Below are 14,772 nucleotides of genomic sequence, written 5' to 3' on the forward strand. Positions count from 1 at the left end.
TCCACGTCAGGAGCGATCTCCACGTCGTGGCGTCCCTGGGCCTGGGCCTCCTACCCGCGCCACGTCGTGCGAACGGGAGGGTGGCGTCGCTACTACTTCCCCTTCGCTTCCATCCATCGGTGAGGCCGTCTCAGATCTAGAACTCAGTTTCGCTCACTTTTGGTCTCGTGCTAGGGTTCCGCCTCCATAACCTCAGGGCGCTTCGTTCGGGTGGTGCCGAGGAAAATTGCGGAGGATTCGCGTTCCTTTGCTCAGGTTGCCAGTCGGGCCCCGTTGCCAGCGGTTGCGAGGCCGCCGCCGATGGGAGATCGGGGGGCTCATTTCAATCGAGGGCACCGCCTCGATGGCTTCGGTGCTGGCCGTCAAGGGCGTGGTGAGGGGCGCTTTGATCGTGGTCGTGCTCGTAACAACGTGTGGCAACGCAACTCACCGAAGCAAGGCCAGTCCTCCAATACTGGAGGAGGTGCTGATCCACGTTGGGATGAGGCGGCGCAAGGGCAAGGTGGTGGTCAACGGGAGCGGTGGCGTGAGGAAGCGCACCCTAAGGAGACTGCTCCTGCGGGGCGTGCTCCTCAACACGCCGCGCCTCGAGCAGATCTGAATCGCCCCGCTACCGGTAACATCGATTCCTTCTCTAATTGTCGTGGATCTAGTCATCTGGCGGCTCGTTGTCCCCTTCTGCTTTGTGAAAGATGTGGTAGATCTGGTCATCTTGCCGCTACTTGCCAAGTATTTCTTCCTTGGAATTTGTGTCTTCTATGTGTGCTTTTCAATCGAAGGGTCAGGGGTTCTATTACAATCATGATACCACCTTTGCTAAACAGTTGAAGGATCGTTCTAGTAGCATTGTGATTTCTATGATTTCTGGGGTGGCTTCTAAATCTGAGATTGAGGTTGAGTTTAATAATTTTTTTGCTTCGGGGTGACGTTGCACTGCACGTCTCATTGGTCCCAATCAGTATGTCATGCACTTTCCTTCCGCTAGATAGGTTGAGAAGGCTTGTTATCATGGTACCTTTCGTATGCATGACTGTAATGCTACTTTGAGTTTGTCTCCTTGGACCGCTTCCGTTGGGGCTAAAGCTGAGATGCATACTGGGTGGGTGAATGTGGGAAACATACCTCCTGATAAGCGCAATGAGAAGACGGTTGCATTTGTTTCATCTCTTGTTGGTGTTCCTCTGGAGATTGACTACTCTACCTTACATCGTCCTGAATCTATGAGAGTGTTGATTGGTTGCCGTGATATTCACCAGCTTCCCCCTGTTGCTGAAAGTTATCTTGGCAGAAATCTCTATGATTTTTACTTTGAGTTTGATCAGATTGTTCAGCGGGGTGGGGATCCCAGAGGTAAAGCACCAGTAGCTGTTGATGAGACTGATATTAATTTGCCTCCTAAACGTCCTAGAATTGATCCTGCCCAGCCTCCTAGGACAAATATTGCAGCTGTTCCTCAAGGGGGTGGGAAGGGGACACCTCCTGCTAAATCTCATGCTATGCCCAACAGTGTGCTTGATGACTCTAGTGGTTATCAGACTGAAAGTGATGAAGAAGATGGTGAGTTGTTCATTGATACATTGGCCAGAGAAGGTGTTCATCAGGACCAGGGTAATTGGCTTATTCCTTGTGGTCCATCCTTGCCCCTGCCACTCCTGTGTTCTCTATTCATCCCAAGTTTGTTCATGTTGCTACTGGTTCACTGCATTTCTCATGTTTGTCTGATGCTTCTGGGGGATCTCTCCCTATTAACTCTATCATTGAAGTGGAGGAGGACAGTTGTGAGGACACACAGATCGATACTGAATATCAGCTTCATTCTCCTTCTGGTGAGATTCTTGACGATTTTGATGGCAAGCTACATCCTGTTGAATCTCAGAAGAGCACCAGATTCAGTGATAGATTGTTGAACAGAAGTATGGATCCAATTATGGAACAGGCTACTGCTCTATCCCGAAAGAGGAACTTGGAAGGTAATGCTCCTTGTAATACTAATTCCTTTGCTGCATTAGCTGATTTTGATCTCATGCTTAGAGCTTTTTCCATGGGTATCTGTTTCCCGGATAATGATTTTTCTGCTATCACCCTTGTTAAAGAACTTGAAAATGCTAGAAATCAACTTGCTGAGAAACAGAAACTAAGTGTTGAACCTGCTCCTTTACACATTGTCACCCCACTATTTCTTGAATGGTTATCTGCTGATGAGAATGATGAAAATGATAAATTTGTTCTTGTTCAACCTAAAAAGAAAAGAAGTCCCAAAATTAAAGTAAAAGTGCCCCCTATTACTAAGTGTAAACCTATGACTAGGAGTCAAAAAGAAATGTGAGGAGCCTGGCAGCTACCCTGTATCCCTTGGTAGGACTGTCAGGCAGAGGAAACCCAGTAGAAAATATTCATGATTGGTTTATTCTGAAACTGTAGGGTTGTGGGAAAGAAAGGCATGATTGTCTGCCTTTCTGACCTGTTTCATGCTAACTCTCTTAACTTTATTTGTTTGCAAGAAACTAAGAAAAAGGATTACAAACAATGTTTTTTTAGAAGGTTGGATCCTGGGAATGATTTCTTTTGGAAATGGGTTCCATCTAGAGGGAGATCTGGGGGAATGTTATGTGGGGTAAGGAATGAATCTTTTGAGGTATCTACTTGTAAGTTGGGGAATTATGTCCTACAATTAAATCTATGGGATAAGAAAAAGAAAGAGAGATGGAGCCTTCTAACTGTTTATGGTGCTGCTCACCCTGAATTTAGGGAGGAGTTCCTGGCTGAACTTGCTGCCTTTTGTAATGCTGTTGATTGTCCTTTTATTGTTGGAGGTGATTTTAATATTTTGAGACATGCTGGGAAGAAAAACATTATGTTTACTCCTTCCCATTCTTCTGCTCTGTTCAACACCATTATTCATTCTCTCAGTTTGAGGGAGATTTATATGAATGGAGGCCTTTACACTTGGTCTAACAATCATGAGCAGCCTATTCTTGAAAGGCTTGATAAGGTCTTGATGTCTACTTGTTGGGAGGGTCTATTCCCTCTGGTTTCTGTTACTAAACTGGTCAGGGACAAATCTGATCATTGTCCTTTGTTGTTGAATACTAATGAAAACTGCACTCCTAAAACACATAGAGATTTCCATTTTGATTTATCCTGGTTGCAAAAGGAAGATTTCTTGCCTAAAGTTGAGGAGATTTGGCAAAAACCTGTTTTCAGTTCTGATCCCATTAACATCATTAACATAAAACTCAAAAAGGATAAAAAAAATGCTTCAAGGGTTGGGGTTCCAATTTGTTTGGCATTACTAGGAAAAGGAGAGCTGAGCTCAAGGAGGAGCTTGCGGCTATTGAATCTTGGGAGAAAAGTGGAAATTCAAGTTGGATTTCTTGTATGCTGATGTGGAGTTGAGCTGGATACAGAAATCACATTCTAACTGGATCCTTCAAGGGGATCAGAATACTACTTATTTCCATAGGATTGCCAATGGAAGAAAGAGGAAAAACACCATTTATCATCTCAAACAAAATGAGGTGCTGATTGAGGACACACCTCAGTTGTTGACCCATGCTACTGAATACTATAAGGAGTTGTTTGGTCCTGCTCCTGGTAACTTATTTGCTCTGTCCCCTGATTTGTGTGCCCCTCATGAAACTCTTTCTAATCTGGATAATGAAATATTAGCACAACCTTTTTCTGAGGATGAGATTAAAGAAGCCTTGTTTACTATGAAACATAACAAAGCTCCTGGTCCTGATAGTATACCTGTTGAGTTCTACCAGGCTACCTGGCATATCATCAAGTATGATGTGATGGCCTTGTTTGCAGCTTTTCATGATGGGCACCTTGTTGTACATAGATTGAACTATGAGATTATAACTCTACTTCCTAAAATTGTTGGTGCTGACACTATTCAACAGTTTAGGCCAATCTATTTGTTGAGGGTGATTTATAAGTGGATTACTAAGGTGCTCACTGTTAGGCTAGAACCTCTTGCTGATAAGATCATTAGTGTTCAACAGAATGCTTTCATTAAGAAAAGAAATATTATGGATGGAATTCTGACTTTGCATGAAATCATGCATCACACTCATGTGAAAAAAGAAACTGGGGTTATCATAAAACTTGCCTTTGAAAAGGCATATGATAAGGTCAATTGGGCATTCCTTTTAAGTTGTCTAAGAATGAGAGGCTTTAATGACAAATGGTGCTTATGGATTGAACAAGTTTTAAAAGATGGAACTGTTTCTGTCAAACCTAACAATGAGCTGGGTCCTTATTTTCAAAGTGCTAAGGAGGTAAGACAGGCGGATCCCCTGTCTCCCTTGTTGTTCAATATTGCTGCTGAATGTCTTACTAAAATGATTCTCAAGGCACAAAGTAATGGTTTATTTGTTGGGCTTGCTGCTGATCTTATTGAGAATGGCTTGGCTGTTTTGCAGTATGCTGATGATACTGTGCTTTGCATCCAACATTATCCTGTTAAAGCTGTTAATTTGAAATTCATATTATATATCTTTGAACTTATGTCTGGTTTGGAAATCAACTTCATGAAGAGTGAAGTCTTTGTTATTGGTGGGGATAATGATATTGTTGTCTTTTATGCTGACTTGTTTGGGTGCCAAGTGGGCTCTTTACCCCTGAAATATTTGGGTGTTCCTGTTACTTTTGCTTCTCTGAAAAATAGAGACTGGAATTTCCTTGATGCTAAGCTTTTCAAAAGGCTTGAAGCCTGGAAAGGTTGTAGTTTATCAATGGGGGGCAAAACTGTGTTGCTTAATGCTTGCCTTTCCAATATCCCTTCTTATCACATGTCTATGTTTTTATTCAACAAAACCTTTGTGGAGAAGTTGGACAAGCACAGGAGAAAAATTCTCTGGCAAGGTACTAGTGAGAAAAGAAAATACCATTTGTTTAAATGGGGGAGAGTGTGCAGATCTCGAGACAAAGGTGGCTTGGGTGTGAAAGATCTAAGAAAACAAAATATCAGTTTATTATGTAAATGGTGGTGGAAGCTTGAGTGTGGCCAGGATTTATGGCAAGATGTGGTTAGGAAAAAAATACCTTGATAACTGTTTTGGTTCTACTGTTAAAATGAGATCTAAAGATTCTCACTACTGGAAATCTTTACTGAAGGTGAGAGATTTTTACCTGGCTGGGAGGAAATTAGTTGTGAAAAATGGACAGTTAGTCAGGTTATGGAAGGATGTGTGGGGTGCTGATCCTAATCCTCTTTCTATTCAATTCCCTGAGTTATATAGCATTTGCTCGCCTAATCATATTACTATCTATGCTTTCTTGAATGATGCAAACTCTATCAGTTTCAGAAGAAGGCTGTCTCCTAAGCTTCAGACTCAGTGGGATTCTGTCTGTGCTCGGACACATAACATCCTGCTTGTTGATGAACCTGACAGTGTGTGTTGGACCTTTAATAAATCTGGGCAGTATATTGTTAAGTCTATGTACAAATGGTTGGAAAGATATCTTTATGGAGCTCATCATAAATGGATTTGGACAGCAAAAATCCCCCTTAAAATCTAAATTTTTGTGTGGCTACTTTTTCATGATGTTGTGTTAACTAGAGATAATTTGAAAAAAAGAAACTGGCCTGGCAATCTTGTGTGCTCTTTCTGTTGTCAGGAAGAGACAGCTAATCATCTGTTCTTCACTTGTCCTAATGCTAGAGTGATCTTGGGGGTAGTTGGTACCATGTTTGGTGCTTCCTGTGTGCCCAGATCTTTATGGCAGTATTTTTCATGGATGCATGCTTTTCTTCCGTTTGGTGATCGTTTCTATGTTGTTGGCTTGCTGCTGTACTCTGGGGTATTTGGACTTATATGAATAAGATTACTTTTGATAAGTTTGTTATGAGGTCACTTTTCGAGATCATTTTCACTGCTTGTGACTTCCTGCTATCTTGGACAGGTGTTCAGAAACCAGCTAATGTGGAACTTCTGAAGGAGGGCGCCAGATCACTGGTGGCTACTGCTAAGGAGATGATGCGTCATGTGGGTGAAGGCGCTGCTGGTGTTCACACTGTCTCATTGGATCACGTTCGTCTGCCTAGTCCATGATCATGCTGTCTGAAGACGTCTTTCATTTTGCTGTCCTAAACTGTTTGAATTCAGATGTTGAAACTGTTGGGTCTGTAATATAACTCTGTCTTTGCACTTTGGTAGGGATAGTTTAGGGGCAGGTTTTCGTCCCTTAGTCAGGTCCTGATTGCAGGATCTGGTCAGTGGTTTTCTGCCCGCCGTATTGCTTTCTGGGTTTTATCTTCCCTAGTTTCCTAGTTCTCGGTTCTTGTCCAAAGACATTAGTATTTTCGTTATGAAAGTAATGGAAAGGGAAGAGATCCCGGCTTGATCAACGGCCTCGTCCTGGGATTTGCTCCGTCTGTGAACTGGCTAATCAGCAGGGGTAGCCCACCTGATCCGACTTTGGCTCCTTAACCGCCACTGCGATTCCGATTCCACCTCTAAACCTTTGCACGCCTTTTCTTTACAGGAGCACGCACGCGGCATCCAATGCCCGCTAGGCGCTAGCTGCAGCTAGCGCCAGGGAGGAATCGTTTGCTTCTCCTCCCACTCCACCATACCCCACTCCACCATACTCTCTGACACCGCGTTTGTCACTTGTCTCAGTCCCCTCTTTACTCAAACCGCTTGACTTTTCTACCTTCTCCCCCCGACCGATCACCTCAGCCGCTCAGGTCATGCATGCATGATTTTTTTTTCTTCACTGGAGTTACATTTTCGAGTCAACTTTTACCCGCAGATAGTCAGAGCAGCTCTCTCGGCCGTTGGATCCATGATGGACGACCGAGACCCCTTTGCCGTGCGTGTAGTCCGTAAATCAAGGGTATCCGAAGTTTCGTCCATGCATTTCCGGACGTACTTTGTCCTCACGTGTCACGTGCGGATGCGCGGCCAGCAAATAGAAGGGTCAAAGCGTCGAATAGAGTTGCTCCTATTTGTCCATTTCTCGTCGCATGGCCTCGACACATCCTGCCTGGCCCGATAGCTCATTGAGCTCCACGCAGAACCGGACGTGCTTGATAGGTCATAGGAGACGGAAAAATAACAAGCGAGTGTGGCATTGATGAACATGATTACATGTACACGAAAGAATGGAAGGGGCTAGCTAAGAAACAAAGCATTGCCGCGGACAGAATAAGCGAAAACTGCATGCAAGGGTTTGGTCCCCGGCCCGATCGCACTCTTCCCAAGCGTCGATGCGACGATTAACGAGCGCATGCTGCTTCTCGGGCCCATGCATGCACGTTGGCGAGGGCATGCATACGGGTACAAATACACTGGCATCCATGTGTATTGAGTATTGTACGTACGTAGTGCGGTGAGTCGCTGGAAAGGCCGTGGCCGGCCGCAACCTCTACCGGTCCTCCCGGCATCAGCCATGGATAGAAACATGTGGTGTCTATACGGATCATCGAAACTCGAGTGCTGTAATCTGTGCCCTCGATAGCCAATTGCTCACCACTTCCAGCTGAGATGAAATCATGAGCGTTTCATCAGAACTCTACCGAAAACCACGTTCGGATGTGAAGAGAAATGATAGCCAATTACTTGTCCTTTTGCAACAACGAACCAAATGTCTTGAAGAATTAGTGTCAGCGAGGAAATGATAGCCAACATTACTTGTTGATTGATTGATTCTGCATTGTTCAACCCGGGCATCATTCAGATGAACCAGTCCAAAACGTACGCTTCAAACCAACCAAATCCAGTGGTCGTCATGGACAAAAGCGGCCACATGGCTCGAATGTGGCACCATTTCCCCGTTTGCATGCGGGTTGTGCACGATGAGGTTTTCAGATGGACCAATTAGCAGCTGTGAATCAAACTCACATGGTTCTAAAAAAAATCAACTCACGATGGGAATATGGGATGATGGGAACTGCCACATCGTACATCACAACATGTAACGCTTGAACACGGCATCGTCGGCGTGTGCTATTTTTTGTTTTCTCGCGCTGTGCCAGTTTAGCTCCATGCATGTGTTTGGAGACAGAGTAGAGGTAGGCCTCGCGTTCCACGGATTTTTGTTTCTCCTATTCTGGCACAGACAGGCGCGTCGCACTCGCACGTACGTAACGTAGGTTACATGAAGCTGAAGCAATCGACCGGCAGGAGCAGACAAGATTGGGAAGTGGATCTCGTTCGAAACCACATTCATCGGCACAAGCAAAAACACACGGAGGCCAGGTTTCGTGCCGGTTCCGAAACGTGACAGGCCGGTACAACAGTACGTCTTTGGGAACGGAGATAAGAGTGTGTGTGTGTCTATATATATATATATATGACGGCGACAGGTGGCTGACCACCATAACGGCTCCGGTGACGCTTTCTCTTGGTTACACGTGACGATCGGTTTGATCGGTTTCGTGTGCTGGACAACGATTCTGCTGATGACCGTATGATCCCCAAAATCGTTCGCGATAGAGTTACATGCTCCGGATCTTACAAGATTCGAGTTCGATGACGACTATCCGTAGCAAATTGTGCTCGGTGTTCCGTGATTCTTTCGAGGTTTCGGAGGTAACATTCATCAGAGGCTCAGAGCCTCTGCGGTGAATGTACGTGGGATTTTGTTGAGTTTGCTGTGTTTCCAACGGTTGTTCTTCATGTGCACAGGCTCCTCTTATTACACGCGGAAGTTGTCGCCAAGGAGTGAAACTTGTACTGAATCCCACACGTTGGCGATCCGAGGCACGTGAATTTGAACCTTGGTATCGTTTGCAATCCAAATAATACTAAGTTGGGTTGCTGGGCTGGTGATACCCTGAAGTTAGCACCTGTCTTGGAAGAAATGGATCTGCCTGCCCTCTGCACCGTCACCTCAGGAGTGTTGGGAATTTTTACCGTCCTCGAGAGTGTGATCTCAATCCAGCAAGCGAGCAGCAGAGGCAGCGGGTACAGCATACCCCGGCTACTCCTACGAGCCGGAGCTGAAAAGTTTGAACTGAGCAGGGGCAGTATGTTTGCCACACACAAAAAAGCAACGATACTTTGCCAGAGAGATGGCACGGTATGGCGGATTGTCCAGGTTTCTTTTCTTTGGAAGCTTTCCGAAGGATACCAACAGGACCAGAGTTTCTACACATTTTGGCGACTGCTCTCTCAAATATTGCTCCTGTACCAGTTAGGAACAATTTTTTTTGTGGCTGCTGTGGCATTTGGTCAGATAATTTGTGGTCTGTTCGCGCTTACATAAAACAACGAGTTCCAAAAAGATGTTTCAAGACAGCAAAGAAAGCTTGAGACTGAAGAATGACTGTTCCGTTTTATTCAGTGAAAATACTTACAGAATGTCAACTTTCTCACTCAAGCAAACTTTCTTAGGAGCAAAGGAGCATCACTGTTCACTCAGGGCAAGCCATGAAAAAAGAACGCTTGACAAAAGAACATGCACTCACAATACAGAAAACTTAAAAAAGAAACGCAAAAAAAAACTGAAAAGAAAACTTTATACTTCGGTTAGGGAGTCTTCAGCACACAATGAACTTAATCTTGCATGTAATGCTGGGCCAACTCACCCGAGTGGACCAGTAAAATTTAAGCCTTGTGTCTTAAGTTGCCAAGACTATTATTACGATAAGCAACACAACCCCAAAAATCACCATAAGCAAGCAAAGCTGCACATGAAATGATTTGTTACGGTCAAGAAATAGGTTAAATGTGAAGATTAAGTAATGTGCATAAACCTGACATACCAGGGATGAATTCGATTTCTGAGTCTTGGATGCTTTGACGATTTCTGTCTTTGCCTCTTTGGTCCCTGCGGCTGAATTTTCAATGTTGGTGTCGACTTCCTCTGTACCCAAAGATGTAGACGTCAGCCTACTAATCCAAAGGGCTGGATTGTTTATTATGTAATGTAAAACGTGCCTATTATAACTCCTTGCGCATGCACGAGTGTAGCAAGGTCCTTAAAAGCTTCATGTACTTCACCAATCTGCTGTTGGATCTCTTGAATAGCCTGCTCCCTTTCCTCGATGATAGCCTCATTGAAAACAATTTCATTATCCAATTGCAACACCTCTTGCCTGCAGCATAAGATGGAGGGATCATTAGAAACAGGTGAGAAAACTGGATTCTGCAGATTCTTCTTTTTTGGACGAAACAACAGGAGATCTCCAGTTATTGCCAAAGGGACACTGGAAACCATGGTGTCAAGGATTGAAGTATATACAATTGAGTGCATAAGATAAAATCTAGAGCTGGATTCTGCATATTCTTGCATACAATATTGAAGCTTTTAAGCTCATAAACTGATTTAGATGTTAGTTCAAAATCGTGCATCCATATTGCAACACCATCGTGTTTCGACGAAGACAACTTTTGTATTCGCTCTATTCTAAAACTTCTCTCCCCAATGCAGAAAAGCTCTCAATTCATATGACAACCCACTTGTATAAACTAGCAATATTGCAACTTCTTCTAAAAAACTAGCAACATTGCAACCACGATAGTTATCACACACAGCACACAATCTCGACTCAGTAAAAATATGCACACTCAATCTCTAGGGGAAGGATGTGTTCTACTCCCTCCGTTCCTAAATTCTTGTCGTGGTTTTATTTCAAATTCTAAAACCACGACAAGAATTTAGGAACGAAGGGAGTGCAATTTAGGAAGGGGACTTGAAGCAATGTACTGTCTAAAAGACAAATCAAATGCTATAGGGTGCCAGTACGTTTTTCCACGGTTTTCGAGAAGTTGTTGTTATATTGAACGCAGGTACAAAAGGAAATAAAAGTAACGTAGCTATAATAGTCAAATAATTTTTTTATGTGAAAACCATAGCGCTAAGCAATTAAACCTGAGCTTCTGCCAACAAATAACAAATAGCGAAGTTGAAAAAAGAAGGGAAAATGGACTACTAGAACACTAACCTGTTTGATTCTGCAAACAATGCACGCTGTTCAGGAATTTTACCAAAATCAGCACTTCTATCATCTGCAGTATAGCTGTATCAAAACGACCATGAAAAATTCAGGGATATTAAACAGTCAAATCTGCACAGCCAAGAGTTTAAGTTTTCAGGAAAAAGCATCATTAACTGAAGCCATCAACTAAACTGTAACTAAAACTACAAAGTACCATAATTACTGAGAAGGGGAAAAGGATATGCACCTACTTTAGTTTAGCTACGTGCTAATGTAACACAATAAGCATCAAGCATTTTCTCCACACACCAAAAGAGTCGTTGGAGCATTTATCCCAACCAAGTGCTAAACGTCAAGAATGGAAACAAGTGATTGGTTATACATGCAAAGCTAGATCCATTAGGAAGAGGAATATTTTTTGTCAATGCGAGCCCAGGCTTCCTGAACTAGCGGGTGGGCATTAGTGCCTTCTTCTTTGCCTTCTTTTTATTTTCTTCTAACTAGCAGCTTAGCAGAGATTTTGCTTTGGCTTAGTTGTTTCGGTTTTGATTTTGGTCGTGGTCACCACTTCAATGGCTCCTAAATTTTGTCACCTCCTCAGCGTTCTTAAATGACGTGCATTTAAATGTGTTTGAGGAAACAATCTTCCTTTTCTAGAATTATATGCATTCACTACTATGCCAAGTGCATCCTTAACTTACAAATACGGGTAGCGATCAATCCATGTATAATGAAAGGCAGTAGATACAACTCTTGGAAGAATCAATTTCCAGAGAGCAAAATTACCTTGGTTGAGTATTCTGGGGAACGATTGGCTTATATGCCACCTCCCTCTGAATTGCAAGATTCTGAAGTTTCCTAAACTCTTCCATTGTAGCAGCGAAATCTTTGGCAAGCTTCATGTCAGCTATCCTCTTGTCTGCCTGTACGTAACACCCAAATTCCTGAGCTCCGTGACCAACAGATACAGTGCTTATGAGCCTACTGATGCAACTATATACAGCTGGAAACAATTATGACCGACATACATCTTCACTGAACTTGCTCGTTTAAAGAGCATCAGCCAGACAGAAATGTTGATAGTATTAATCTTAAAGAAGGAGTCAAAATCGTAAGGTGACGAATTACTACTGACACTAGTTCCAGTGCTCTTGTCCGCTTCAGCAGCTGTCCTCAGCTTATCTTTCGCATCTTTTGCCAATTGCAGGACTTTATGACTCGTCTTCTGCCTGCGAGAAAAATCGTCGTAGCACAAAATACTTCAGAAAGTGACACCAGTGCAAGAGAGTAAACAGCATGCTATGAAGGCATTAGCGTCCTCGATCCTAACTAATTGCTCCTAACTTGAATTGAACGAAAAATGTTCCAATAACGAGCACAGGACGCATGTATGGTATGTGGAAGCCAATAATATTAGTAACACGAGCGAGGAGTGAGGGGTCGAGGACATACAGCTGATCACGCAGGGTGAGCGTGTCTTTGGGCGTGCCGAGCGAGTTGAGGAGGCGGCGGTACGAGGACACCGCGGTGGTGATCTGGAAGACGAGCGCGCGCGTGGCGTCGGGGCCCCTCGCCTTCCTGCGCGCCTGCAGTGCCCCGGACTCTAGATCCGCGAAGCTCATCGCCGATCCCCCGCCGTCGAACCCTTCCGCTCGGTTCCGCCGGCCGCGCCGTGCAGCGAAGGTTGCCGACCGGAGCCGTGGCTGCCAGAATACACTTATTGGAAGGTCGCCGTCGCCACCGGCCACGCAGGGAGGCACTCCAATTTATTATTCCATGGATGATGGATCGGGCGCTGTTGCAGTAAAATTGATTGCCACGGGTGAGAGAGCCTGAGAGGGAGAGGGAAAGGGAGATGGGGCAGGACGAGGTGGCACGAACAGGCCGCCCCGGAATTTTGGAGAAGCGCTTCGCATCAACCATCTGCGAGGTCGGGCTCGCGCCGCACCGGAAAAGGGTCGGGTTGTGTTGGTGGTGCAGCGGAGCCCGGCGGCGAAAGCAGGTCGAGTCGAAACGCCGAAAGTCGATCTCGAATTATCGACACGAAAAGCCACCGTTGATTTTTCTTTTCTTTTTAATAAGATAAGAGAGACCACCGTTGATGTTATCCGTGGCGTAAAAAACAACGTGTCTTATTTAGGGAGCGCTCCGCTACACAATTTAAGGGTGAAACCGGATTGTATTTGGTCAGATAATACTCATATCGTATTTTATTCGGTGTTTTTCTATCGGATTTGGAAATAGTATGGATGCGGAAACGGATATGGTACGGTAGCGGAGTGATGCAGAACTGAAAACGGATAATGATATGCAGATAATGCTTGCATAGTAACATATGCAGTGTTTGAGCACACAGGATGCACAGTGTTCTTCGTGTCTGTTTGCAATGATTTTTTTTTACTTCACGTCGTTTTTTGCATTAATATTTAGATGCAATGCCTCCAATGAATATATTATTTAATCTACTTAGTTGACATTTATAACTTTGTGAGAAAAATACATTGTTTTTTAGGGTTACACTCAGGATTGTACCTCGTACAAGATACATCATACGGAGTACCTCTCTTTCTTCAAATCTTGCTAGGAGACGAGGCACACCTTGGAACGTTGGGATGGTCCTAAGCGATGCTATGGTTAGCACACGCACATCGAACCTCCTTGATACAAGGTCTAAACTTACTTTCTCTTCTTTTTTCTTTGTATATTTGTAGATGCAGCTTTCTTCACACCAAATAAACTAGATGAAAAAAGTTGGTATTTGGTCGTCGTCGTCTTACATTAGCAATACAATTAATTTTACCTTTCGTTTAATTCTTCTCCGGCCTCTACCCATCTTCACCTCGTCACACCCAATAAGGTGACAAAATTATAATTCTTTGTCTAAGAAAAAATATGATTAATTATTCTTTGAAAATACAAATGTATAGATATTTTGTTAAAAGAATGCCTATACTTGTTTAGAAACAGCAAAGAGGACATATGCAGATATGTACATATGAAAAAATAAAGAGATAGAGTATAATTTCCAAGAAAAGAGTGCATATATGCAGATACATGTTTCTTAAGCTCGAGATCCTTCGACATAAAAAAGTGCTGAGAGCAAATTAAGGGCCCAAATGTTGAGGAAACAAAACCACTCTCTAGAAACAGCAAACAAAATGTAAGACCAATATAAGCGGTGCACATGTATTTTCCTTCTTTTTTGACATCTACATTTTTTTTTGTTACCAAGGGCATTTTCAATAACAAGTTGTTACTAATTTTTTTCTCTCTCCTCTCTTTTTTTTCAATGGACCCACGTGCCATTCTTTTTTTCGTTATTGATATCCGTGCACAAGTTGATACTTCTGCATGTACTTCCTCCGTTCCACAATACACCTCATAAAGAATTGTGCACTTGTACCAAAGAAGATCTCGTTTTTAGTGTCTGACCATTCATATTGGATCAAAATTAAATGGATGTGAGTAGTTATTGGCTATGGGCGGGAGTTAAGAGAAAAGTGAGGCGTATTATCAAACAAATGAGAAAAAATAATACTTTCTCCGTTGGCCAACGAAGGATGTCTCAATTTTGACTAAATTTGAATGCATCAATACACTAAGTCATGTCTAGATACATCTAAATTTTGACAAATTTGAGACAAAAGTCACCGAGGGAGTACGAGTACTGCCAGTACTCATCCACGTATGTCTAATACCTGCTTAATTAGACCCTCCTGTTGGAGATGTCTTGATAAGTTTGCATTTACGCGGCTGAGAAAAGAAAAACGAAGCAGCCATCGTTGAAACTTGCGAGGAGGCCACTTCCCGGCACTTTGCTCGGCGGCGGCCCCCGCCCCCGCCCAGCAGTCAGCTGGTCCAGTCCAACGAGGAGGCTG

The 14,772-nt window shown here is 43.6% G+C and overlaps 1 protein-coding gene across 1 annotated transcript; it reads right to left on the reverse strand.

The window, feature by feature from the left end:
- Nucleotides 1-9,262: 9,262 nt before the first annotated feature.
- Nucleotides 9,263-12,824, reverse strand: LOC100844778 (syntaxin-22). Its single transcript, XM_003570132.4, has 7 exons — nt 12,347-12,824; nt 12,030-12,123; nt 11,681-11,817; nt 10,901-10,975; nt 9,894-10,051; nt 9,719-9,819; nt 9,263-9,640 (listed from the first exon to the last, which is right to left on the reverse strand). The coding sequence occupies exons 1-7, from the start codon at nt 12,514-12,516 to the stop codon at nt 9,575-9,577; spliced, it is 801 nt and encodes a 266-aa protein (XP_003570180.1). The 5' UTR covers nt 12,517-12,824; the 3' UTR covers nt 9,263-9,574.
- Nucleotides 12,825-14,772: the final 1,948 nt, after the last annotated feature.

This window comes from Brachypodium distachyon, chromosome 3 (genome assembly GCF_000005505.3).
Source record: "Brachypodium distachyon strain Bd21 chromosome 3, Brachypodium_distachyon_v3.0, whole genome shotgun sequence".
Lineage (NCBI taxonomy): Eukaryota > Viridiplantae > Streptophyta > Magnoliopsida > Poales > Poaceae > Brachypodium > Brachypodium distachyon.